The sequence below is a fragment of the Bos indicus x Bos taurus genome, chromosome 9 (assembly GCF_003369695.1).
Source record: "Bos indicus x Bos taurus breed Angus x Brahman F1 hybrid chromosome 9, Bos_hybrid_MaternalHap_v2.0, whole genome shotgun sequence".
Lineage (NCBI taxonomy): Eukaryota > Metazoa > Chordata > Mammalia > Artiodactyla > Bovidae > Bos > Bos indicus x Bos taurus.
The window spans coordinates 103135345-103161428 of NC_040084.1; the positions used below are offsets into that span (position 1 = coordinate 103135345).

The 26084-nt window shown below is 51.9% G+C and overlaps 1 protein-coding gene across 2 annotated transcripts in view; it reads left to right on the plus strand.

The window, feature by feature from the left end:
• The window catches only part of SMOC2 (SPARC related modular calcium binding 2), a 157231-nt gene extending 134682 nt beyond the window's left edge, over nt 1-22549 (plus strand). For both annotated transcript variants that reach the window (XM_027552068.1, XM_027552067.1), the window contains exons 10-13: nt 12915-13014; nt 14807-15081; nt 18440-18477; nt 21068-22549. In XM_027552068.1, the coding sequence (XP_027407869.1) occupies nt 12915-13014; nt 14807-15081; nt 18440-18477; nt 21068-21085 (431 nt within the window). In that variant the 3' untranslated portion in view covers nt 21086-22549. The remainder of the gene's footprint in view (nt 1-12914; nt 13015-14806; nt 15082-18439; nt 18478-21067) is intronic.
• The last annotated feature ends 3535 nt before the right edge of the window (nt 22550-26084 follow it).

Below are 26084 nucleotides of genomic sequence, written 5' to 3' on the forward strand. Positions count from 1 at the left end.
ATCCATTCACTGATGCCTTCTTCCTGCAGCCTTGGAACCAGAGGCAGGTCCACTGACCTCTGTCACCTGGGGAGACGCAACAGGCGGTCAGAGGTGGAGCCTGGGAGGTCAGGTCCAGTTGGATCCACATCCCCTGGGAACGGAGGTTGCTCCAACCATTAGGAGTTTGTGTAAGAGAGGGAACAAGCCACTCAAGTCCCCACTTCTCTCCGAAGAATGTGAACGAAAATGCCTTCATCCTTCTCCATGGCCAGGTTCCTTTCTATTTCTTCTGCCCAGAAAAAGCAGGGCTATGGATGAGCTGGAGAATAAACTTGGGTAAATTTGCAGGTAATCATTTGAATGTGGAGAGGTGTGTATATACGAAATCTCTTGATATTTGAGAACTTGAGAAACCATGGCAGATTTGCCTCCTTCCTAGAGAGGTCTGAAAAGCATTTTGCCTGTTTCTTCATTTCTGGGACAAACTCCTACATCGCAGAGATGACGGGCAGGTGAGCCCAGGTCAGTGTCCTTGGTAAGTGCTGGGTGCAGATGCGCCGTGACATAGACCAGGGGGTGCCAGGAGGTGGACACACCGCCCTCACACACCTGGATTTGGGGAGCCTGGCGTGGCCACTGTCCAGCAGTCTGTCCTCCCTTCCGAGTCTTAGTCTGCTCGTCAGAGAAAAGGGCTGATGCACACTGCCGCCTCCCAGGTCTTCTGAGGGTGGAGCTCAACCACCTTCACGGGACATTCCTCTCAGGGACCCTGTAGGCCACCGGGTGGGCGGCAGGTCACTGAATGCTACCCCTTCCTGCCCAGGTTGTAATGGGCATCTCCTGTAGTTAGCTCTCACCAAAAAATGATTGTGATTTAATTTTTTTTTAATTTAAGAAAAAAAATCAAGAGTCCCCACTGGATAATCAAATCATGGAAGCTGCATGTGCACAACACAGTGTTTCTACTTCTGTCTGCACGGCCTTGATCTCCCACCAAAGTGGGGTTTCCACCAGTCACCAAACGGGTGACCCCTTTACCTGTTCACCCCCCAACACCTTCCCTTCCCCAGCCTGTTCTCTGTATCTGGGGGTTGGTTTTTATTTATTCATTTATTTTGTTTGGTTGTTTGCTTTCTGGATTTCACATATGAGTGAAACCGTATGCTATTTGACTTCTCTGTCTGGCTTATTTCACTGAGAGTAATGCCCTCCAAAATCATTCATGTTGTAGCTAATGGCAGAGGAGGGCCAGTCCAGTGCCTGGGACCAAGGGGGCGGCACCCAGGGGGCTCCCGCGGGGACCGAGGAGGCTGTGCCTAGCGGGATCCCAGGGGACCGGAGGGGCGGCGCCCAGTGGGCTCCCAGGGGACCAAGGAGGCGGTGCCTGGTGGGCTCCCAGGGGACCGGGGGGGTGGCGCCCAGTGGGCTCCCAGGGGACCAAGGAGGCGGTGCCCGGCGGGCTCCTGCAGGGAGGGTCTATATTTCAGACCGCAGTGCCATCTCCCTGCGGCACAGGCAGTGGTGAGTCTCCACGGAGGATGTGACCCTGCTCTTCTGACAGTGTCCGGGCTCTCGGCGGTGGTGGGGTCACTCAGAGGGGCTTCCTCCTGGGCAGAGCTGAACGTGGTCCCGTGGGGGCTGGAGTTCTGTGAGCGGGGTTCTGGAGCACAGAGCCCTGCAGACCACTGCATCCCCGGGCTGCCTTTCAGGGGCACCTTGGTGCTCGAGGGGCTTCCAGCCCCCATGCCAGCCTTTTGCTTTATAAGCCTCATTCTCTATCTTCATTGGTGTTTTGTGTTAACCTCCCACCCCCACCCTCTGTTTTTGGAGGAGCCTGGTGGGCTGCAGTCCATGGGGTCGCAGAGTCAGACACGACTGAGCGGCTAACACAGGTAAAGGTGTGAATTCATCTGTTTTAAGGCAGCTTTGAAAGCAAGAATCTTCCACATAGAATGTTCACAGGTTCAACAGACAGTTTCTGGTGAGAAATCCCAGGGCTGTCGCTCCAAATTGTTCCACAAGGTATGCGAGAATAAGTCCAGGCGTTTGTTCCGTGAATGCGTATCCTGGTGTGAGAGCACTGCTCCGTGGAGTGGACATTTGGCACCGAGCCCTGGGCCCCTGAGGATGCGCGGATCCGAGGACGCAGGCCTCGCTGGGGCGCTGCCTCCCACCAGGACCCTCTGGCAAGTTTGTCCACATGATACGTGACCCAGTGGCCCCGACGCAGCTGCGCAAACCCGAGACTCACTTCTCCTCTCTGCTCACTGAGGGGGAGCGTCAGTGAAGCCCCTGCCGGTCCGGCTCCTGCCCCCCGCCGCCGCGACAGGGACTTCCAGCTCCACCAGCTTCTGCCGACCCAGCCCACTGGCCCCTCTGGGACGGTCCACATGGATGCCTAGGGGGCTTTAGTCCCAAGAGAAATGATGCTCCTTTGAAGGACATCATTACACATTTTCTGATGGAAATACAAGTGTAAGCGCAGACCTCTTTGGACTCTGTTCACTGCCGAGATCCAGCTTCATCACACTCTGTGAAGCCAGGAAACCCCGGGCTGCTGGGGCCATAGTTTCAAACAGCGCCGGTCAAGGAGTCAGACGTGGGCGGAGGATGCTTTTAAGCGCCCTGTGGGAGTGGCGCTCAAGCAGCTTTATCTTGCGGTTACCGTCTATCTTTACTGTTGTCAGGTGCTTGGAGGAAGGCTGAGGCTTCTGGCGAGCAGGGCAACTTGAGGCTTTAGAGGGCTGGGGTGGGCGTGGGGGGGGGGCCCTGGGCACAGAGAGTGAAGCAGAGGTCGGACTTAGAGCCGCAGGGCTGGTGAGCAAAGTGGCGAATCTCCGTCGGGGGGACAGTTGCGGTCAGCCTGGCCCGAGCCCCACCCGGGAAGACAGTGCAGGGTCGGGCAGCGAATCATGTGGGGTCTGTAATGTTTCGGTCACTAACCTCAGAACAGCTCTGAAGTCTGGAATGTTGTCAGGCTATTTGTGACTCAAACAAAAGGAAGAATTTGAAATTCAGGCAAAGAGTTAAGTGATACGAGGAAGAGGCAAACTTGTTTTTTAAAGGAGAAGATGACCCTCATGTGCTTTGTTCACGAACGTGTACTCTGAGCTGGACCCGGCTAGACCCGGCGGGCCGGCCGTGGGGTCCAGGGGGCTTGGCATCCTCACCCTGGAGAGGTTGCAGAAGCGGGAGCTTTCAGTGCAGAGTTTTCTTTGTTTATATTCAGCTGTAGTTTCTAGCCTCATTCATCAAATTGTCGACTGAATTCACCATTTTTGGCTCTGAGTGACAGGTCTGGACATAGAGGGAAAAAAAAAAGACAAAACAAAACCCAAGACATGTTGCTTGAGTCACTTCCAAAATGTGACCTTACCTTCTGCTTCTGCAAGACCCAGCCTTTGGTGACTTGCCCACATTCTGCCAAGGACATAACTGCTTCCATTCTGTAGGGAAGAGCCAGAAAAATCATTGAGGCAGCTTTTCTTACTCTGTTTATCTGTGAAGGTTCACGCTGGCCTTTGCATTGAAACTGATTGAAGCTGGGACTTGACTTGGTCCTGAGATGCAGATTTTCGAGCAGATTCCTGGAGGCATCCACTTTCTGCCTCGGCAGAGCAGAGTCTGCAGGCCCATGACTGGCACAGCGGCTGAAGAGAGCACTCAACCGGAGGTGGGGTGGCGTCTACCACTTATCCCTCATGCCTGGTTTAAATTTCCCCCCGAATCACAAGGGTGCAGAGATGGTGCAGGTCCCTGTTCCGTTTGCTGCCTGCTGCAGGGGTGGGGGGCTGGGACTGTGAGCGGGGCGGCCCCGGCCCACTCCCCTCCCAGGCAGCACGCAGCCACACTCTGCCATCTCACGAGCTTTGCTTCCGTGTTGGGGCTCCGAGGAGGTGATCGCCCCGTGCATTCGGTGACTAAAACCCAGGGGGCCCAGAGACTGGCTGGTGGGTCACTGGGCATCCCTGGCCGTGCCCTTCACCTCCTGTTTCCTCGACTCCACTGTGGACCATCACGCCGTTTTGCGGTTACTGTTGTTGCGTGGCGGAGTTCTCTCACACTCTGTGCGTGTCCCTGTCCCTCGCTTTCTCCTTCCCTTCCTCATCGTCCCTCTCCCCTCCCCGTCCCTCTCCCCTCCCCTCCCTCCTTCCCCCTCTCCTCCCCCCTCCCCCTCCTCAGCAGGCTTTGCTGTGATGGGGGGTATGACCTGGCAGAAGGAAGGGAGGGAAGCCAGGGCAGGCGCAGAGCCTCGGACGTGAAGGGCAGGGTTCGGACCTCTGAGCCCAGGCTCCGTCTCTGCTGCAGAGACCCAGGCACTGAGTGGCAGGGAGGCGGCAGAAATCGCCTTTGATTGAATGCTCTGGGGTGGCTATGAAAACACTGGCTCACTCTTAATATTTTAAAAGTGTAGCAAAAGGAGACCTCACTTGAAATCCAATCAAGGTGCTTTAAAGTGTAATTTACAAGCACGTCGTAGAGCAGAGGCTTATTTTTCACGGCGGAGATGAAGGGCGTTTTACGGGTTTGTGGTGTGAGAACACGCAGGCCGTCTACGTGGTTGCTTAGCCCGGCTCTTGCTTCAGTTCCTCATACAGGGTGGACAGGGCTGAGCTGCAGAGCAAGGCGTGGAAGGGAGATGAAACGGAGTCTGGGAAGGAAGCTTTCTGCCCTGGAGGGGAGGCAGGAAGAAAGCACCCGGCCCGTGTCCAGACGCCCAGGCTGGCTCCGGGCCTCGTGGCCTGCAGGTCACTGGGCCCAGCTGGCCTCTCGCTCCTTCCTCTGGCCAGGCCGGGCGGGTGCTGGGCTGTGGGGTGAGGGGCGCTGCGTCCGCTGCTGTCTTCATGCAGAGCTCCTGGGGTAGAGACATCCCTGTACCCCTGGGTCGCCTGGATCAGCCAGGCTTCTGTCTGCTCATGCAGCCGCGATTCCATCCGCCATTCCTCATTCACAGGATGTCACCCTAGATCCCCCGGGCCTGGGGCAAATGCCGCTCTGGGTGGTGCCACGTGCATGCCCTCCAGGCACATGGCTGTCATCCCTGGGGCTGCAGTAAGAACCTTGTCACTGTCACTGCGTTCCCAGACCTAGAACACTTGCCAATCAGCAGCTGTCCTTCCAGGGGCAGCCCTGGCTCAGCCCCCACAGGAAGGTGGCCGTTGTCTCAGGGAATAGTTCAGAACTGCTCTCAGCAACACCTGCCTGCACCGCTGGGTCCCTTGGTGGAGAGCAGGCAGTGAGTAAAGAAATGCGTGTGTCCAAAAGCGGGAAGCAATGCTTCTGTACCCAGCACAGCATCGCCAGTCTCTCCTGAGTCGTGAGTAGACACACGCGATTCCTGGGCACGGTGACCTCGCTTCTCCGAGAGATGCTGGGGCACTGAGCTGAGCCTGGCGGTCAGAGCACCTCCAGAGGGCGGTCAGCACCACGTGGACCCAGCCACGTCTCCTCAGGAGCCTCCTCTCTGGTAAGGACATGCTCTGTCCCCACCGTGGCCACGCGGTCTGTCTCGTCGAGTTGAGTTGGGGGAGGTGCCCACACAGCCTCACGTCATGTCTGGTGCTGGAGCAAGGATGGGAAGAAGGGCCAGTGTTCCAGGCTTCGAGAGAAGACAGTCACTGCTGACTCCTCCTCTGTGGTCTTCAAGATGCTCCACATACCTGTTTCATGGTCACGGATCATTCAACACCTTGTGCTCAGGAGAGACAGGGAGGGGAGGATGAAGCCCGTGGATCGGGAGCCATCACCGGTGACCCTCATCCTGGGAAGGGCGTCTGCAGGTCAGGACACCTCCTCATGGGCACGTGTGTCCTCAAAGGCTCCCGGTTCATAGCTCCCTGGGGACAGTCCCAGCGTGGCAGCCGAGGAAAGCCGGTGCCTCCCGCGAGCGGATTCCTACTTCTGTCATCATCAGCCCTCCTCTCGTCACCACTGCTTTATTTATAAGCTCCTTGAGGGTAAAAGTGCTGCTTTTCACAGGAGGTATGGCTAACGGTTATCGCACAAGTGTTTGAGGATGTGTTGTTGTCCCTGAGGAGTGTAGGGGGCGTGGGGACACACCCCGTCTCTCGAGTACGTATCCCACTGAACGTATCAGCTGGTGCCAACTCCTGGCGCACGTGCTGGGCTCAGCTGACCCACCCAGAGGAGAACTAAACCACAGGCCCGAGTGCGGCGCGCCCGGCCCCAGGAGCCTCAGGCATGAGAGCACCAGGAGGAGGACTCCCCGAGCCCGACTTCCTCTGACCAAGTTATTCCTCTCCAGGAGAATAACTGCCCGGGGCCCTTAGGCATGGACTTTAGCCAAGCTCTGCTGTTCACCAGTGCATTATTGAATGTTAAGTAATCAAAGCACAGCCTCAAGCCTAAAATCCTCTTTGTTTAGGATGAAAAAGTGTGTAGAAAATATGAAAATAAATATATAAAATTGTAAATATTAGAAAAGGTAAAAAGCCAGAGCTAAGACACAGGAGTAGTGATTTTGCTTTTAATCTTAAGGTTGGAAATTTTGTGCTTTTGCTTTGGGCCTTTTGTGAGAATGAACTTACTCACTGTGTCCCACATAGGTGTCCTAAAGTGTGAATGTGTGTGTGTGTGTGTGTGTGTGTGTATGCGAGCGCTCAGTCGCTCAGTCGTGTCTGACTCTTTGTGACCCCATGGACTGCAGCCCGCCAGGCTCCTCTGTCCATGGGATTCTCCAGACAAGAATACTGGAGTGGGTTGCCAGGCCCTCCTCCAGGGGATCTTCCTGACCCAGGGATCCAACCCAGGTCTCCCGCATTGCAGGCAGATTCTTTACCACTGAGCCACCAGGGAAGCCCAAAAACGTATGAGGAGGCGTCCTGATTATGTCTCTCCTGCAGTGCGGGGGCCTCCTGGTTCCACACTGTCGTCTTCTTTTGTCGTAAATCCTGCTGTTTGTTCATCTTTGGCTGCGCTGGGTCTTCGTTGCTGCCCCCCAGCTTTCTCATGCTGTGGTGAGCAGGGGCTCCTCTCTGGTTGCGGTGCTGAGTTCTCATTGCGGCGGCGTCTCTGGCTGCAGAGCACAGGCTTGGTTGCTCTGCAGCAGACTGAACCCTCCTGGACCGGGGATGGAGCCCGTGGCCCTCACACTGGCAGGCAGGCTCCTAACCACTCTACCACCAGGGAAGTCCGAACGCCGTCATCTCGACCGTGACACTCAATTCCCAGATGGCGGGGATGTTTATAAAGATGTTTTTTGTACTTTTTATTAGCTGCAGATGCATTTTAAACGTGCTTTAAGAACTTTTCTGATTACTTTTGTTTAATGTTTTTAACGTTTGAACTGCATATAAATTTAAAAATTAAGAAAAAGGCACTTATTAAATTAAGGCAGGTTGTCCTGAAGTGGGACTGTGGGGGTGGGAAGTGAGGTCAGTGAAGTTGCAGGAACTCCAGGTGTGGGGACCCATTGTGTGGACCCTGGGGCCCCATGTGGGATGCCGGGGCCCCAGGGCCTGAGATGGGTGTGTTGTGCGTGTTTGGGGCACATCAGCGCATGGGAGACAGCACGCCAGCTCCACGTGTGGCTGAGGAGAGCCTGGACTAGGAAGGAGCCTGGTGTTCCGGCCGAGTGGCCGCGGGGCTGTGGCGCGAGGGCGGGTGGAGGTCAGGGCAGACCTCAGAGGCTGTGCTGTCGGAAGGTATGGAGCGGAGAGCCCAGGCCCTCACGCTCCAGGCCGCGGACTGTCTCCCTGCCGTGTCTCGGGTCTCAGGGGCCCTCCACATGGCGCCGGAGTCTGCAGACCTTCCCTTCTCCCCTGCAGTGCTCTGCTGTGAGTTAAACTGTAAGGTCCTGCCGTTCTATCTCCCACTTCTGTAACTGACCAGCCAAGGGTGGTCTTATTCGATGCCGCACTTTCGCCTGCTCATCTGCAGGAGGAGCCTCCCCCCGGGGAACAAACCCGCCTCCTCTGCACACGCTCTGCACACGGGGATGGAGGTGACGTTCCGGCCCTGGTCAACGTGGTTTGTGCGGGGAGCTCGTCGCAGCTCCCCCTCCCTGCCAGGAACACGCAGGAAAAAAGAGCAGCATGACTCGGCCTCTGCTTGCACTCACTGCACTCACTTCCAGGTAAAGGTGATTGAGAGAGAAATTACGAACCACGCAGCTGCATTTATGCAGTCCAAAATATTGTACATGAAATAAAGAGATTTACTGCAGACTGAAGGCAGGAGGAGAAGGGGACAACAGATAGGATGAGATGGCTGGATGGCATCACCGACTCGATGGCCATGAGTTTGAGTAAACTCTGGGAGTTGGTGGACAGGGAAGCCTGGCGTGCTGCCATCCATGGGGTCGCAAAGAGTCGGACACAACTGAGCGACTGAACTGAAAATTCACATAGGTTAGCAATTTGTAGATTGTGTTAGTCTTCAGGCAAGAGTGGGTTTAATCCACTGTTCGGCGTCTCCTTTCTAGAGGAACAGGTGCGGCAATCCCGGTCTCTCACAACCTTGGAGGCAGCAGATGGCGGCTCTCGCTTCTGACCCCCACCCTGCAGGTCAGATGTGCTCATGTCACTCTGGGAAATCGCACAAAACTAGACTTCCCGGAAAATTTGTGTGATAAATTCTTAAAAGTTTGGGAGAAGCCAGACTTCCAAAACTTGAGGAGTTAAAACTGTGAGCAGGGCAGTAGTTGCTTGCAGTGGGATGAACACGTGTGCAGGCACACACAGCTCCCCAGAGGGGCGCACGCAGCTCCTCAGATGCACACACAGCTCCCCAGAGGCGCACACAGCTCCCAGATGCAAACACAGCTCCCCAGAGGGATGCACACAGCTCCCCAGAGGGACCCACAGAGCTCCTCAGAGACGCACACACTCCCCAGAGGGGCCCAAAGGCCAGAGAGAGGGTGCTTACTTCCTCTTCATGTCATTCCTCACCTGTGTTAGTTCCATAGGCATTTGAAATGATAAACCAGCCAGATGAAGCTTTTAAGACCGCTCGGTGCTGGATGCTTTAAAGCCCGACTGATGGCTGTCACTGTCCCCTGACCCTTCACCCCACCTTGTCACCCGGTCAGCAGTGGACCCTCAGCCCTGCTTTCCCTGACCCACAGCCCCCCGTCCTCACCTGCTGGGCAACGCGCAGACCTCATTTGGGCATCGGTGTTGGCTGACACGGGCCAGCGCTGTGTACTGCGTACACCACCACCCACTGAGGACATCGCCACCCCGCCTTCCCTGTCTTGGTGTTGGCTTTCCTTTCGAGGGCCATCCTGAGTGTGCTGGGTCACGGGAGAGAAGCAGATGCCAGTTACCACGTGGAGTGGAGTTTCCCAGCGTGGTCGAGGTCTCAGCCCCGAAAATGTTTCCATCTGTATTTGCAAGAAAAAGGGAAAGGATGAAACAGTCAAGTTGCTGAAGTCAGTAATTTCTACACCAAAAACGTCTACTTTTTAAAAGAAAGATGTCTTATAGGGCAGAAAGCATTCATTTTAAGAGTTAACAAGTCAAATAGTTTTTAAGGCATCAGCTATGAACCAGGTTCCCTGGGGCCACGCGGCGCCTGGAGTCTGGGAGCAGCGGCCAGCAGCTCGCTGCTGAGGAGCTCGCTAGGCCCGGGCACTGAGGCTGGGATGGGGCCGCCCACTCACGCGGGTCAGGCCGGGATTAGAACCCGAGTGTCTGCACAGGACTCCAACAGGGTGCCAAGTATTTTCCTTGGATTTCACAGATAAGTGAAATCAACTGAGCGTTTCCAAGCCAAGCAGGATGCTGGATTTTGCCTTGAACGTGTAAATAAATGGTTGCAGCCCTTCTGCTTCCAACTTGGAGAAGGGCCGTCTGGTTCCCCCCACCACACACACACACAAGCGTCTCTTTACCGGGCTGCCAGGTCTCCGTGGAAGGCCCTGGTGCGCGGCCGTCCCTGCCCTGAGCCCCCCTACCCGAGCCCTCCGGGCCTGCTCCACGTCCACGTCCTGCGTGTGGATGCAAATACACAGGGACTCTGAGTCCCGTCGCAGAGCCCGCCGGCCGCGGTTTCCCCAGCATGAGGTTTACGGGCGCTGGGGGCCGTGCCAGGCCCTGCGGGCAGAAGGAGGGGAGGTGAGCTGCCATGGGGGAGGCCGGGCCCCCTCGGGTGGGCACCCGCTGTCTCCACGTGAGCGACCCACTGAGCTGGGCCTGGGGCTCGGGAGGCTGCTGGCCATGGCCCGTGGTCTGCAGGCAGGACGCGGAGCTCTGCGGTGGTCGCTGCGGCCCGCGGCCCGAGGGGGCGAGCGTAAGGGAGGCTGCTCTGGGCTTCCTGGGAAACCTGACGGCCAGGGGCCGGGCTCCCTTTGTCCCCCAGCTCTGAGGCTCCTCGGGAGGCCCCGTCCATTGCACAGTACGGCTGGCACTTCTCATATAACCAGAAACCACTTCTCAATCGTGCGTGCTCTGATTTTTTCTTTCGGATTTCTTCTCATTTTTACAAACATCATGGAGGATGAGCAGGCCTGGGACCCCTGTGTTTCCAGGAGGAGGTGTCCTCTCAGGAGAGCTGGGGAAAGCCGGGGGGTGAGGTGCAGGCAGGAGGTGAAGGCGGCCCTTGCCCCCTCTCCATCCTCGGTCTATCAGCCTTCGACGCCGCCTGACCCTGACATATTGTCGTTGTCGTCCAGTTGCTAAGTAGCGTCCGACTCTGCAATCCCATGGACTGCAGCGCGCCAGGCTTCCCTGTCCCTCACCATCTCCCGGAGTTCGCTCAAACTCACGTCCATTGAGTCGATGATGCCATCTAGCCATCTCACCCTCTGTGTGGGGATTATTTTCCCAGGATGCTGGCCACAGTGGGTGCTGCCCGGCCCTATTTGTTCGCACACGTATTCAGAGGTGGTGCCCCCATTTCTGTTTGATGAGGGGTTGTCCTGGAACCAGCAGCTGCAGGACCCAGAGTGTGAGGCCCCGGGTCTGTCTCCCCGTCATGCCAGATGAGGACGTGGACCCGTGCGCCGGGGTCTGCTGGATCTGAGGGCTGCTCCAGGCCTCCATCCAGGTCTAAACACGGGCTTGTGGAGGAAGCTCAGCTCTGTCGTCGACGTGCCCATCGCAGGTTGACGTCGCGTGTGTGATTCTCAGTTGATCAGATTAAAGCTCGTGTCCTCGTCCACACAGCGTGGGCGGGAATCGTCTCGGGAGCAGTAGCTCCCTCTCTTGGCGCCTAAACCATCTTGTCCTTTTCTTTACTCCCGTGAAGTTTGGTGTGTTTGCAAATACACATGAAAGGTATTCTTTGGTTGGACTGAAGTGACCTCTCAGCTGCAAAATATAATCCTGAGCAGAAAGATACCTGCACTTCAAAGTCTGTAATTTACACCATGGTTAAAAAAATAATGCTATAGCAGCATTGACCTAATATTTCTTGGTTTAGAAGTAGATTAAACTTTCAGTGTGAACTGCTCTGTGCGTTAAAGCCTTCTCAATCTTTTAGATGTGATTAGTCTTGTGTTTCATGATGAATATATCTCATTTTCCGATTAAAAACCTTTACCTCATTTGGGGGATATGATTAAATTGGCAGCAAATGTAACCGGGGTTGATCCCCACTGAAGTCATACCACACGAAAGGCCGGCATCATTCGTCCTTAGAGCTGTCCGGCCCCCAACAGTGTCCTCAATTTGGCCTTCCCGACACTGGCCCACATCCCTCTCTGGTGTCTGCAGGCCAGCGGGGTGTGGGAATTCCCGGGGAGGCTGGGGCTGGGGTGGGCCGTGCACACCCTCTGGGACACCCCTGCCTTCCCCAGCGGTGCAGCCAGCCTGGAGCTCAGGCCTGCTTGCTGTCCTCTGTCCTCTCGGAAGTCAGCAGGCTGCTCTGGGGGAGCTCAGCGCTATGCCGAGGGCGCTGCCCGTCCTGGAGCGGGCGATGTCCCCACATTAGATGACCGTCCCAGGCATGCTGTGCCAAGGGCACTGTCTGTCCTGGAGCGGGTAAAGTCCAGCCGCCAGTCGGCTGCTTCCTCCCCAGGGAATGCTTAATGTGATATTTTATTTTTTCCTTGGAAAGTAACGTTCTCCCTGGGGGTTTCCCCTATAGATCACAATCTACTTTGCTAATTGTATTCATAGGGGACAACACAGCTCTTTTTTCACCCTCCCCTGACCCTTAGGGATTCGCATCTGTTTTCTGATATGTGTATTTAACGAAGTGGAAACCAGCGTAAATGGATTCCTGCTACAGGCAATTAACATGTGCTTGAATAATAATAACAAAAACTCAAGTGTCAAAAGGAGGTTTGTGAAACCCCAGCTCTCCGACTGTGTAAACACGCGGGTCTTGAGTGACTTGGCTGCTGCACACAGCATGCCATCCGATCCGTGTGGAGGTTTCCTCCTGCTTCTCGGAGTCCAGGAGAGACGTGCCCAGCTTCGTCTTCCTCCCAAAATGCTGAGGGTGCAGGGGGCTTAGGGACAGTTCAGTGACGTCTTGTAGGTGAAGAGTGTTGTGGAATGTCAAGCTTCAGGTGAACTCCACGGCAGAGTTACCCGAAGGCCGCGAGCCTCAGGTTCATCTGACCAGACACCAGCGTGTCCTCCCTCCGCTGTGTGGGCCTGGGGTGGTCCCCAGCCTCGGGGCTTCCTGCGTAACAGGGCGGTGATGCCACCCGCCCGGGGCTGCTGCTTTGGGGACCAGTGAGATGGTAATGCCCAGGAATCTGTTAGTGTCACAAATTATTCAAGAAATCTTAGAGACTGTAGTTTTCAGAAGCTGAGGTTTAAAACCAACATGTGTGGGCTGCGGCGTACTCGCAGGTGTTCAGATGAAGTCACTGATGCACACGGCATCAGTGTGCGTCACCACTGTGTCAGTGACACCCCGATTTCTGAACCCTAAACCAGCCTTCTCTCCGTTACAGGGAAACCCGCTGTGCTCCGTGAGTTCTGGGAAACAAACGGTGTCTGTGCTTGTTTTTTTTCCAGGTTGTCCTGGTGCCAAAAAGCGCGAGTTTCTGACGAGCGTGCTGGACGCGCTGTCCACGGACATGGTCCACGCGGTCTCCGATCCCTCCTCCCCCGGCAGGTGTGCTGCCCTTGACCTCAGAGCAGGGGGCTAGGACGGAGCCTGGAGGGCAGAGTCCAGCCACTGCAGTCTCGGGCATCGGCTTGGTGGGCACAGCAGGGCCCGGAGCGGAGCAGACGCCTCCCCAAGCGTGAGGTCCTCGCTCGTGTGTGGAGGAGGTCTGCTTAGCAGGTTTTCCTGTAATGCAATCAGATCCTCCCGTGAGGATGTTGCCGGCATGGGACCAGGCCGAGACCCTGGGGTTTCCCCAGGCTCCATCAGGCGGGGGGCACGGATGCTGGGCAGGGGAGAGTGGGGCATGGGAGAACCCGGCCCAGAGGGCTCCCTGCTTCAGAATGAATGGCGTTTCAGAGCTAGTGACTGGATTTTATAAATACTTTCAATTAAATTGTTTGATTTAAAATTCTCAAAATAGGATTTCCTTATTAAAATATATATGACATAACATTCGCCCTCTCAGCCCTTTCCAGGGCTGTGGTTCAGGGGTGTTAATTGTGTTATCACTGTTCAGAGTCTGACTTCTGAACCTCAGGGGGCTCGCCCTTAGTGCCCGGCAGACACGCTTGGTTCTGGGGCTGAGGCTTTGAGCTCCGCTTCCTGAGATGCTGTCGAGTCCCCGAAGCTGACCTGTGTCTGTGGGTGACTGTCCGCCCACAGGAGGGTTATGTCCAGTGTTTAATGGACACGGTGTCTCAAGCATTGGCTCTCCCCTGTTAATTAGCGATCATCAGTCTCTTTATCTTAAAGCACACTTTCTGATTGGGAATCTCACTGTCTGTATTTTCTTAGAGCACTGGCCTTCCTCCCCTCCTCCCCAAACCTTGATTATTCCATCTCTTCTAGCTGATCTAAGATTTTGGTCCCCTTGGCTCAAAGTCCTCCTCTCTCTGTCTCTCTCTGTCTCTGCTTAAGAGTCAGAATGGAGAATAATAAAGGGAAGGGCTATGAATCTGATATAAAGTTAAACTGTACGGAACCACCCAAAGTTCAAATTGACATCTTATATTTTCAGAAAGATTGCTCTTCTCTGTAAGACTACAGTTGAAAGCAGTAAATGAATTTCCATCCTAGAAGGTCCTCTGAGAGTTTGAGAAACAGTCAATAGTCTCAGAAAGCCCTAATACCTGGGAATGTCTGGTATCTGACTCCCTCTTGACACTCATGGGAACACAGAGATTGACAGCCGGCCAAGGAAGCAAGGACCAGGGTTAGCAGCTGCCGGCATCTTCCGCTTAGTGAGGAACCCTGTCGTAACATCGGGGTTTCCAAGATCAGCCTTAAACGCAGAACTTCTGGAAGAGTTTTTAATTTAAATCTTAAAATACCAAACTTTCTTTTTCAATCCAGGGTAAGATGTCTGGTTACCACTTTAGGACACATGTGAATTTTCACCTTTTAGTTTACCTGTGACATCAATAGCCTGCCCGGGAACACAGAGGAGTAGAAAGCCTCACGGTGCAGGCAGTGGAGATGGGCGTCCTGTGACCGGCGTGGTGGTCCACGGGCTTGGTCCTGAGACCTGCCAACGTCTGCTATGCGACCGGCCGGTCCAAACTCACTGTGCCGTGTGCAAGTTTGAAACCAGCCTGAAAATGTTTGCCCGATCTCTTTTTCTAAGTTTCTTTTTAAAATCATTATTATATTGAAGGGTAAAGCCAGGCAGCCTTATGCCTCAGGAAAGAGAGGGTGACAAGCAGGTCCTTCCATTGGGGAAAGTCAGAGCCGGGCGGGGGTGCCTTTCTGGACAGACCAGGACCAGGGCGGGCGTCCTGACCACCCACGTGTCTTCCAGGCTCTCGGAACCTGACCCCAGCCACACGCTGGAGGAGCGAGTGGTCCACTGGTATTTCAAACTGCTGGATAAAAACAACAGCGGGGACATCGGCAAAAAGGAAATCAAGCCCTTCAAGAGATTTCTTCGGAAGAAGTCCAAACCCAAGAAATGCGTGAAGAAGTTTGTGGAGTACTGCGATGTGAATAATGACAAGTCCATCTCCCTGCAAGAGCTGATGGGCTGCCTGGGCGCGACCAGAGAGGAGGTCAAGGCGGACACGAGGAAGCGCCACAGTAAGCCTTTCTCCCCACTTGCAGCCACTCCCGCCCACTGTCCACGCCTCGGCTAGAGTTAAGACAGAGGGACGGTCCCAACAGTCAGAGGGTGGGGGCAAGTGTGATGTGCGGTCTTACTGTAGGTCCGCTGCCCGTGGAAACGCTGGCAGACGGTCGGCGAGTGGTCAGAGGGGAGCCGGCTTGGAAAGGGGAGAGCTCGGAGGTGTCTGGAGACGCATCTTAACTCTTCTGTCCTCGGGAGGGGAGGGGAGCCTGCCTCCCCAAGTGACCGCCTTCTGATGCTGAAGAGCAAAGTGGGGACCCCTGGGAGCCATTTGGGGACCCCATGCATGGCCCCCGACCAAACCTTTAGCCTGATTATTAGCAGCTCAATAATTCCTGTTTCCAAACAGTCATCTCCACGGTTGAAACAGTTTCAGCTGTGCTGCCAGTTGGGCGAGTCTCTCCCCGGAACCCGAGCGCTGTTCCATGGCGCTGGGCCACCAGCCAACACCTTGGTCTCTGGTGCCGGGTGGGGTCCACAGGGCCTCTCCCGCCGCTGCTGTCTTACGATCCCATCTTCCTGTTGCCGAACTTGCAGCACATTTGAAACGCGAAGCAAGTCTGAGGGCAGAGTCTGGAGCATCAGCAGATGGTGGTCTGCTCGCTGCCCTGTATTTGTAGCTCAACTGGGACGGGAAAGCCCTGGACCCTGCGGTGGTGGTTTAGTTGCTAAGTAGGGTTCGACTCTTGCGACCCCGTGGACTGTAGCCCGCCAGGCTCCTCTGTCCATGGGATTCTCCAGGCAAGAATACTGCAGTGGGTCGCCATGCCCTCCTCCGGGGGATCTTCCTGACCCAGGCATCAAACCCAGGTCTTCTGCCTTGCAGGCAGATTCTTTACTGACTCAGCTATGAGGAAAGACGGCCCCTGACCTCCCCCAAATAAACTAATGTGGTAAAAATGCCAATTTGTTAAAAAATGAGCATTGGCGATTTGGATAAAAAGTTAGCTGATTTTGCAGCTCTTTTCTGTTTCTTTTTTTGCTGAATTTCTCTTAGTTTTTTCCTACTGTTAGTTTTTTTCAATTTTATTATTGTTTGTTTTTTCCTATCTTTGTCATTTGAAATAGGGAAAAGTCAAAGAAACATAAATATTCAGGAGGGATTATTTCTAAAAACCCAAGTTGTTACCAGTTTCTCTCTCTTTTTTTGCTCTCTACTTAACAATGCATTTTTTTATTCTAAAAAATATGAGAAATCAAATAAAGAACATAAATAACATGTGATCTTTTATTTTGGGACAAAAATCAGACCAGATCTATAGCTTTACAACCACTATTTCTGTTCATATATACATACAGTCCATGAGGTCATGACTTAGCCACTGAACCACAACAAACACATACATATTTACGCACTATGATTTTCACTACAAAATGGGATCATAATATATATACTTAATCACATTTATTTTTACTTTAAGCAATTAAACAAGATTTTTGCATTTAAATTTTTGCAACTAAGACATTATTGGGAGCATGATCTCAATTTTTGCTATTACAAAAAATTAAAAAACGAGAAAATATCCTGAAAAATATTGAGAAAAGATATAACATAGAAAAAATATTTTCCAAGCGTTCAGGAAAAAACTCACAAAAGATGACATTATGTCTTCATGGTCCTCTAAAATGACAATTGTACAGAAAATCAGCAATTAGGAAATGCTCATTTTTGACCAAATTACGTTTTTCACCCAAGTTGCCAAGCTGGCTACATTCTCTCAGGCATATTGCCTTACAGCCACATCACCACGCACAGGGTCGCCTGTAAGTGATCGGTATATCTGATGCCAGGACATCACCCTCCCCCCCACCCCCAGCCCATCCATCGCTAAGCTTCGCATTGGGAGCTGGGAGGTACACGGTCCTTTTCTCACTGAAAATTATTTTCACTTATGGGAACAGCTTCATATTTATTTTAATGACGTATTCTGTTTCATTCAAATTAACTAGCAGTATATTTTTTTGCCCTTTATGTATTTTAAAAAAGTCCTTCATGGAATTTTTCCCTACTGTCTTGAGTGGAATATTTCACCCAGGGTCATTAATGAAATTTATATTCTTTTCATCTATAGAGCAAGGTTCTAGACATGTAGAAATGTCACCTTTTCTTGCTGTACCTTAACTTTAATCTGTGGCTACCTCCAATGATCGGTAGACTATTTACCATAAAAGAAACCAAGAAAAATCTGGCAATTGTTCAGCCCAGTTGGTTGGAATAGATTCAAAGTATCAATTTAATATTCTCTAAATTTGGACCAACAGCCCAACACCTGCTTTCTCTGTAGAGTCGTCATCACAGGCCAAACAGAATGGAGAGTGGCAACAGCCGTGACCAAATCCTTCAATCATCCAAGCCTACGAGTGAAAGATACAGTCCGCTTAGCTACGACTTACTCAGTGCTTTTGCAATTTGCTCAGTGCATCTGTGTTTCAACCATCATGCTCTGTTTCTGTTTGCTTCAATACAACAAGGGAAGAGATTTGAGCCTGGAATGATTTTGCTCTTTAGTTTATTAATTGAATGAATGGACACTGACAATTAATCAAGGTGTTTGGGGTTAGGGGTGCTGCCCTCCACCTACTGACTCATTCCAAAGATATTTACCTGCTGCTCCCTGCTCGAAGCCTTGGCAAAATCACAGTAAATGAGACAGGCAAAAATCATGTACCTCTAAAGCTTACATTTTAGGGTGGAAAGAAAAGTGAAATAAATAGGAACAATCCACTGTAATGGGTGCTGCTTGCTAAGGAGGTGATGGGGGAGACTGGAATTCCAGGCGGATGTTCAGGCAGGAAAGTGTCTCCACAGGTGGGGTCCCGGTCCCTGTCCTGAGACAGGCTCGAGCCAAGAGGTGGAGCCAAGCGGGATTTGGAAATAGTTATTTTGAGCCAAGCCAGTTAAATGATTCTCGTGACTTAAATATAAGACCCAAAGCTTTCCAAGCATCGGCATTCTGTGCTGGACTCCCCGCTGCCGGGATCGCCTCTCCCTGGTGGAGCTTGAGAAACGGAAGAAGGCACTCTCCACGGCGAGTGGGCACGCCTGTGGGATTTGGGGCAAAATGGAACAGTCTTCTGAAGTTGGACTAGAGTGTCTGTATTGGTGGAAAGTGTTTATACACTGGCTTGTGTGGTCCGTTATTTATGCCCCATGCTGAGCATGCGTGGAAAGCCTGTTTTCTCAAAGTTTGCTCGTGGATGACTCTTTCCTATAGTGATGTGGCTCTCTTCCTGGGAGAGTCTACTTAACCTCTTACTAATGAAGTACATTTGGTTTCTAATCTCTCTCTCTCTCTCTTTTTTCCCCGCTAGCCCCTAGAGGTAATGCTGAAAGCACTTCTAATAGACAGGTGAGTATGTTTACACTGTAGTTAAACTTGCTGCTTTAGTTGAGGTAATAACAACGAAGTTCTGCTCATTTAGAAAGTGAAGCACCTTCCAAGAAAGAAACAAATGCAGACCTTCATTTTTCACCGAGTGCCGCCTCCGAAGGGACTGTCAGCGTCCCGCCCTGTGCTCAAAAACATGCGCTGCCTCGGCCTGAAATAAGCTCTGTTCCAGGCAGAGCCTCGCTCCTGAGCTTTTTCCCTGGAAAAGGAATCCAGAGCAGCCTCCCCAGCTCTTTCTAAGGTATTTATTGCTGCAAACCGTGATCCTGGGTGAGGCCCTGAGGACATGCCTGTGAGGCCTCAGAGAGCCCGGCAAGATTCTGTCAGAAATCACCAACTTGCTGAATTATCAACGTCAAGATTTTTGCCCTAATTATTTGTTTTTACTACTTGAAATTTCAATTATTTAGTATCTTGAGAAAGATTTCTGAGTCCCCCTGTTTTGTGGGAATATGTATATATACATACATATTACACAGTTCTCCAGGATTTGCAGCTGTAATTTGTTTCTTATGTTTGGTGAAGGAGACTGCAGGGACGGGGACCTTCGTTTTTCACCAAGCACCGCCTCCGAGGGGACTCGCAGCGCCGTGCTCTGTTCGCGCACAGCCCCCCTCTGCTCTTCTGAGGCTGGGTCTCTAGAGATGACTGTGCCATCCCAGCCACAGCCCTCTCAAGCCTAGACTCTCTTCCAGAAGATAAACAGGAGCGGCTCCTTCCTCCTCCCTCGAAGCCAGGGCCACACCCTCCTTTCTTCAGGCGGCTGGCCAATTTGTTGTGCGTTTTGTCTTCGCCTCTTTGATGTCAGGCCTCGGTTTCCTAAGACAAGCCCCTGTGTTTGTGGTGGGTTTGAAGTGGAGACCTCCAGCACACACCTAGGGTGTAACTTAAAACCACTTCATTAGGAAAGATGTGTGACACGGTTGGTCTTTGTTGAGCAAGTGTTTATGGTTTCAACTTTTTAAATCCCAGCGCAAATCACTTGTGCTTTAGAACAGGGCTGGTCTGAAAGCAATTACCTGGCTGAGTTCCCAAGGCTTCCACAGGACTTTTTTCCTAAGATAACAACGGTGACGGGCACACATGCGCTGCCTCAGTCTGAAATAAACTCTGTTCCAGGCACAGGCCTCACTCCTGAGCCTTTTCCCTGGAAAAGGAATCCGGAGCAGTCTCCCCAGCTCTTTCTGTGGCGTTTATCACTGCAAACCATGATCCTGGGTGAGGCCCTGCTGCAGCTGGCATTTATTAAAATGACTGAAGACCATGCAGACTTCTTGAAGGAATCAAGAGTCCAACCACCAAAGTCTTTCAAAAATGGATAACCAAACACAAGAATAGGAAATAAAGGGCATCTCAGAGGATGCATGAAGCTCATATTTAATAAAAAAACAGAAAGTGACCGGCTTTTCCAGGTGTCTTCTGCAGTTTCCATCACAGTTCCTTGGCGGTCAGAAGCCTGCCGTCCAGCGATGTGGGTGTAGGTTAGAACATTGGTGCCAGTTCTCCTCCAGCAAATCTGATCAGTTTTATTCTCTGATTAAATGTGCTGATGGCTTATCTTTCTCCACAACTAACTACAATAGAATGTCTTGTTTCCTTAATGTGGGAGACGCAGTATCTCTTCTTGCCGCCTGTTCATATATTTAGCAGGGGGATAAAAGCCAACCCAGAAGTCTCCTCAATATTTAAATGTCATTATTTTAAATAGAACTGACTTGTATTGGTTGGAATGGGTCTATGTGGAAAAATAAGCCAAGAAGGCTGCACATTGCTTCTTCTTTTCATTCTGTGTGATTTTTAATGGGCAGAGTGCAGAATTCCAGGAACTTAGCAAGCAAACTTTTCAGTTGCATTTCTTCTTAGAAATGGAATAATGAATGGAAAGGATGAAAAGAAAATTGTTAAAAAGCAGCCATGCCTTTATAAAATCTGAAGCATAAATTAGATTGTTAAAAATACATTTGCATGATAACTGCATGGTGATTGGCGATTCTGCAGAATGTTTAATATATTGAAGCTACTTACAGTATGTGAAATAAATGCTAACTTCCTCTACTGATATATTTTTTTCTTATATTTCTGAACATTGAATGAAAGAAAAGCGCTAGAAGTTAAGGAGCACTCAAAATACTTTTATTTTTTTAAGTTGATTCTTATATCCCAAGTGGGGTTTCCCTGGTGGGTCAGTCAGTGGTAAAGAATCTGCCTGCCAGTGCAGGAAACATAGGTTCGACTCCTGGGTCAGGAAGATACTCTGCAGAAGGGAATGGCAACCCCCTCCAGTATCCTTGCCTGGGAAATCCCATGCACAGAGGAGCCTGGGGGGCTACAGTCCATAGAGCCACGAAAGAGTCGGACACGACTGAGCGACTAAACAGCTACAGCAGTCCGCGGTGAAGTCCGTCCTCTTTTCACTTCTGTGTAAAATGTTGCTTTTCCCTTTGTTCTTGTCAGCTGGATTTATTTCATTCCTGGAAGGCAAGCCTTCATTTTCAGAAATGAGTGCTTCAAATGTCTTAATACATCTCTTTTTTTGTCTTTTTTTTTTCAGCCAAGGAAGCAAGGATAGATGACTCCACAACAGGTCCTAGACACGTGGCCAACTCCCTCACCAAAAAGCAATTAAAAAAAACAAAACAAACACATAGTATTTGCACTTTGTACTTTAACTGTAAATTCACTTTGTAGAAATGAGATATTTAAATAGATGGCTTTAATCTGTGAAAATGGAAGGGCTGGCTTCAGAAAATTAATCACATACAATGTATGTGTCCTTCTTTGACCTTCAGAATCTGTAGCTAGTGGAGATGTGTTTTGAGTGGATTTGAGCTTGACTTCTTCATCCTACACACGTTAGCCGACAGAAGCCTTGGCTGAGGTGCCCTGGCTTCAACCTGTGCCTCCTCCTGACCGGCACTATCATGAGTAGTCCTGCCAGGTTGGCTGTGTCAGGGGCCTACTGTCCTGGCGGCATCGCTGAATCCATGCTGGAAGCTCCACGGCCCCGTAGACGTTTGTAGTTGCCTGCTGACCCCGTCCTGGCTTTGTTCGTTTCTTGGGATTCTGTGTTAGCTTGTTGGTTTTCCTTCCCGAGTTCCTGCTCATGCAATGAGTTATCCAACCACTCGCGCAGCGTTCACCGGTAGTGCCCTGCTAGGAGAGGAGATATTTCAAACTCTTCTTGATATGCCTGTTTTTCCATTGCGAGCTTCTGTTTGAGTTTTGCCTTGGGCTCAGATTAACCATGCTGTAAATGCTAGAGAATTCTGACTGCCTTCCTGAGGCAGCGTGGAGGGGCCCAACGTTCAGAAAAGTAAATTTAATCACGATCTGACCCAGCCAGCCAAACATGCTTGTCAGCCTTCTTCTCCTCTTACATCTGGCCCCTGTCCACCCGTCCGTGGTCTACCCCGGGGCTCCTGGGAAGGGAAAACTGCCACCTGAGCAAGTTGTGAGCGGCCTCCTTAAAGAAGGCATGGCCAGGTGAGGCTGTGCCGGGCACTGGTCCTGGCAGCTGGGGACAAAGGCCTGTGGATGCCCGCTTCCCTTCTTCTTTCCTGAAGGACTGGCCACTGGGAAATTCACCCAAGTGGGGCTGGACAGGGATGGGGGCAGCTGAAGGCCCCACGGGGGCAGCGGGGCTGGGCCTCGGGCCAGCTGGCTGCCCCCGTCAGGGCTGGAGCCCCGCCTCCGTGATGTGCCCACGGGCCCCCCGGAGTGGAGTGACAGGCTGTGACGCTGCCTCAGCTCGAGCTTTAGGTTTGGAAAAAAAATCTCCCTGGCCCCAGATCCCCCAACACACAGCCTATCGATCTGTCTCGACAGTTGTCATGAAGACGTTCCTGCAGCGTCTTGTTTAAATTGCGGGAAAGTCAAAGTGGAACCTTGGAGCCTAAAAACCAGCCCCCATGTGTGTCACCATTGTTTAAGAAACAGTTATGATCCTAAATTTATTGGATAATCTTTTATATTTCTGAACTTTGAATTTAATCATTTTTCTTAGATTAAAATAAAATATGCTATCAAAACCGTAGTCAGCCTCTTGTTTCATTCTAGAGGTGTCTACCGTAGGGAGGCAAGACAGGGATGCTGGGCTGGGGGAGGTGGACCCTGGTGCTGCCCCTCTGGCTGTGGGATTCGGGGTAAGAGCCTCTGGGGGCTTCAGTCTCCTGCTGTCAAACAAGATGACAAGTGGCGACCTGCACCCTGGTGAAGGCACAGGTGTCCATGTGTGAAGGGTGCAGGCTGGTGCAAAGGGCACACGCGTTCATCCTCGTGATGGGAAGCGGCCGTCCACTCACGAGGGCTGGAGGACTTCCTGTGCTTCCGGATGCTGGGTGGACCACAGAAGAGACAGAAATGTTCTTGTCATGGTTAGAGCTAATGCTGCTCACATCACAGCTCCAGAAACCCTGGCAGACCGTTGGCCCCCAGCCCCAGTCTCCCATCCTCGGTTAGACTCTCTGTGGCTCCTGCTGCAGTGGGGGCTGCTGCCCTCGGTTCTGCTGAGGTGTAACTGACACGCAGGGCCGTGAAGGGCAAGATGCCCGGCATGATGACGCCCCTTCCGTATGGCGTGATTATGTCCCTTCCGTACGGCATGAAACGCCTGTCACAGTAAGTTTACAGAGCGTCCAGTCTCTCACACAGGTACCAAAAAAAGGTTGCTTTTTCCCCCGAGTGATGAAAACTTTCAAGATCTACTTTCTGAGTAGTTTTCAAATACACCAATCAGCCGCGTTAACTGGTCCGTCACGGTGCGGCCCGCACAGCAGCCTCTTGGCTGGCCATGCTTCCTCTAGGGCTCTCTGTCCCTTCCTAGTAAATCTCCCCTCAGCCGCTCTATTTCTTTCTCTGCTAAGAAAAGCATCGTCTTTGTAAAACTCAACCTTAGCATTTCAATTGTGCAATCAAGTTGCTACTGGAAAGGAGTTAAGAGGAAGCTGCCAGGAAGCACTCCTTGAAGGGGTGGCATTTGGACTGGTTCTGGAGCAGGTAGGAGAGGACGAGTGTCCAAGGAGGCTCAGAGCCTGAACAAAGGCACATAGGCTGGAGGGACGACAGAGCCATGGAGGCCGTGGGCCCACACGCCAGGGCTGGAGCAGATGGTTCTTATTGCTAGCTATTAAGACTTTAAATGAAAACAGGAATCGTTTCCCTTACGTACCTGGCACAGCTGTTTCTAGTGATAGATGCCTCCCTCCCCCAAGGCCCTCCCCTCCTTCTCATGTTGAAAAATGCTCTCCTGCCTCCTTGTCAAAAATCTCCAAGTGGAAGATTATTTAGAAGTGCACTGACCAACTCATAAATCACGCCCATGAAAGTCATAACCGGAATTTTCTAAAGTTATCAAGATGGAAGGTGTCAGCTTTTTTGTAACCCATGTGCAGAAATGACTGACATCATCATAGGCTGCCAAATGGACGCTAGACCATGCAAACAACAGAGCCGGGCCAGACAGAAAGTGAGGGGGAGAGAGTAAGAGGCCCGTGGGTGGTGGTGACGGTGGCGGTGAAAATGGTGGTAAGGAGGAGGACGATGGTGCTGCTGCTGGTGGTGATGATAATGGTGATGGTGATCATGGTGATGGTGATGGTGGTGATGGTGATGGTGGTGATGGTGATCGTGGTGGTCAGGGTGATGATGGTGCTGACAGTGATGGTGATCATGGTGATGGTGATGGTTATGATGATGGTAATCATGGTGATCAGGGTGACCGTGATGGTGATGATGGTGGTGATGGTGATGGTGGTGATGGTGATGGTGGTGGTGGTGATGGTGGTGATGCTTCTGATGGTGATGATAATGGTGATGGTGGTCACAGGGATGATGGTGCTGGCAGTGACGATGATGGTTATGATGATGGTGATGATGGTGATCAGGGTGACCATGATGGTGATGATGGTGGTGATGGTGATGATGGTGGTGATGGTGATGGTGGTGGTGGTGATGGTGGTGGTGGTGATGGTGGTGATGCTTCTGATGGTGATGATAATGGTGATGGTGGTCACAGGGATGATGGTGCCGGCAGTGACAATGATGGTTATGATGATGGTGATGATGGTGATCAGGGTGACCGTGACGGTGATGATGCTGATGATGGTTATGATGATGGTGGTGGTGGTGATGGTGATGGTGGTGATGATGGTTATTATGATTGTGGTGATGGTGGTGATGATAATGGTGGTGGTGATGATAATGGTGATTGTGATCATGGTGATCATGATGGTTATGATGATGGTGATGATGGTGATGGTGGTGGTGATGCTGCTGATGGTGATGATAATGGTGATGGTGGTCCCAGGGATGATGGTGCTGGCAGTGATGGTGATGGTTATGATGATGGTGATGATGGTGATCAGGGTGACCGTGATGGTGATGATGCTGATGATGGTTATGGTGATGGTGGTGGTGGTGATGGTGATGGTGGTGATGATGGTTATTATGATGGTGGTGATGGTGGTGATGATAATGGTGATGGTGATCATGGTGATCAGGGTGACCGTGATGGTGATGATGGTGGTGATGGTGATGGTGGTGGTGGTGATGGTGATGGTGGTGATGGTGATGGTTATGATGATGGTGATGATGGTGATCAGGGTGACCGTGATGGTGATGATGGTGATGATGGTTATGATGATGGTGGTGGTGGTGATGGTGATGATAATGGTGATGGTGATCATGATGGTTATGATGATGGTGATGATGGTGATGGTGGTGGTGATGCTGCTGATGGTGATGATAATGATGATGGTGGTCCCAGGGATGATGGTGCTGGCAGTGACGGTGATGGTTATGATGATGGTGATGATGGTGATCAGGGCGAAGGTGATGGTGATGATGGTTATGATGGTGGTGGCGATGGTTTTCTCCCTAATACCATATACTACCACAGAGGCTTGGAGAAGGAAATGGCGGCCCACTTCAGTATTCTTGCCTGGAAAATCCCATGGACAGAGGAGCTGGCAGGCTACAGCTTAAAGGTCGCAAAGAGTCAGATAAAACTGAGTGACCTGAGCACAGCACATACCACAGGGGCCAAAATTTGTAAAGCATTTTCGATTACTTAGATGCTTAGGCATTTTTGTATTTCTTCACTCTAAAAAGCTGTATGAGCTACTTTTTTACTACAAAGCTGTAAACAAACCACCCAAAACTCCACAGTCTCTCCCACCCTGTCTATTCTTGTCACTCTCTGCATGTTGGCTGGCTGGCGGGGCTCTGCTGGGCCGGCCCCGTGCCTCGCCACTGCTCCGGGATGAGGGGCCTGCGGTGTGTCTCTGCGTGGCTGGGGCTGAAGCATGGTATGACTTACCCAACTGTGAGCACATTTCAAACCTCATCTTGTGACCTGTCTGCTCGCATCTGTGAACCACCCCTGGGCTCCGAGCGGGTCCCCAGGCTCAGCCTCCCAGGCCCCTTGGGTCTGTTCTGCTGTCTGTAGAGCAAGGTCTTGTCCCGGGCACCAGCCAGAGGGTCAGTATTTTCATCAGGGACCGGACATGACTGAGGGCAGAGGCCTGCAGCACATTCTGTGTTTTATTTGAACTGCGCTCATCTCACACGCT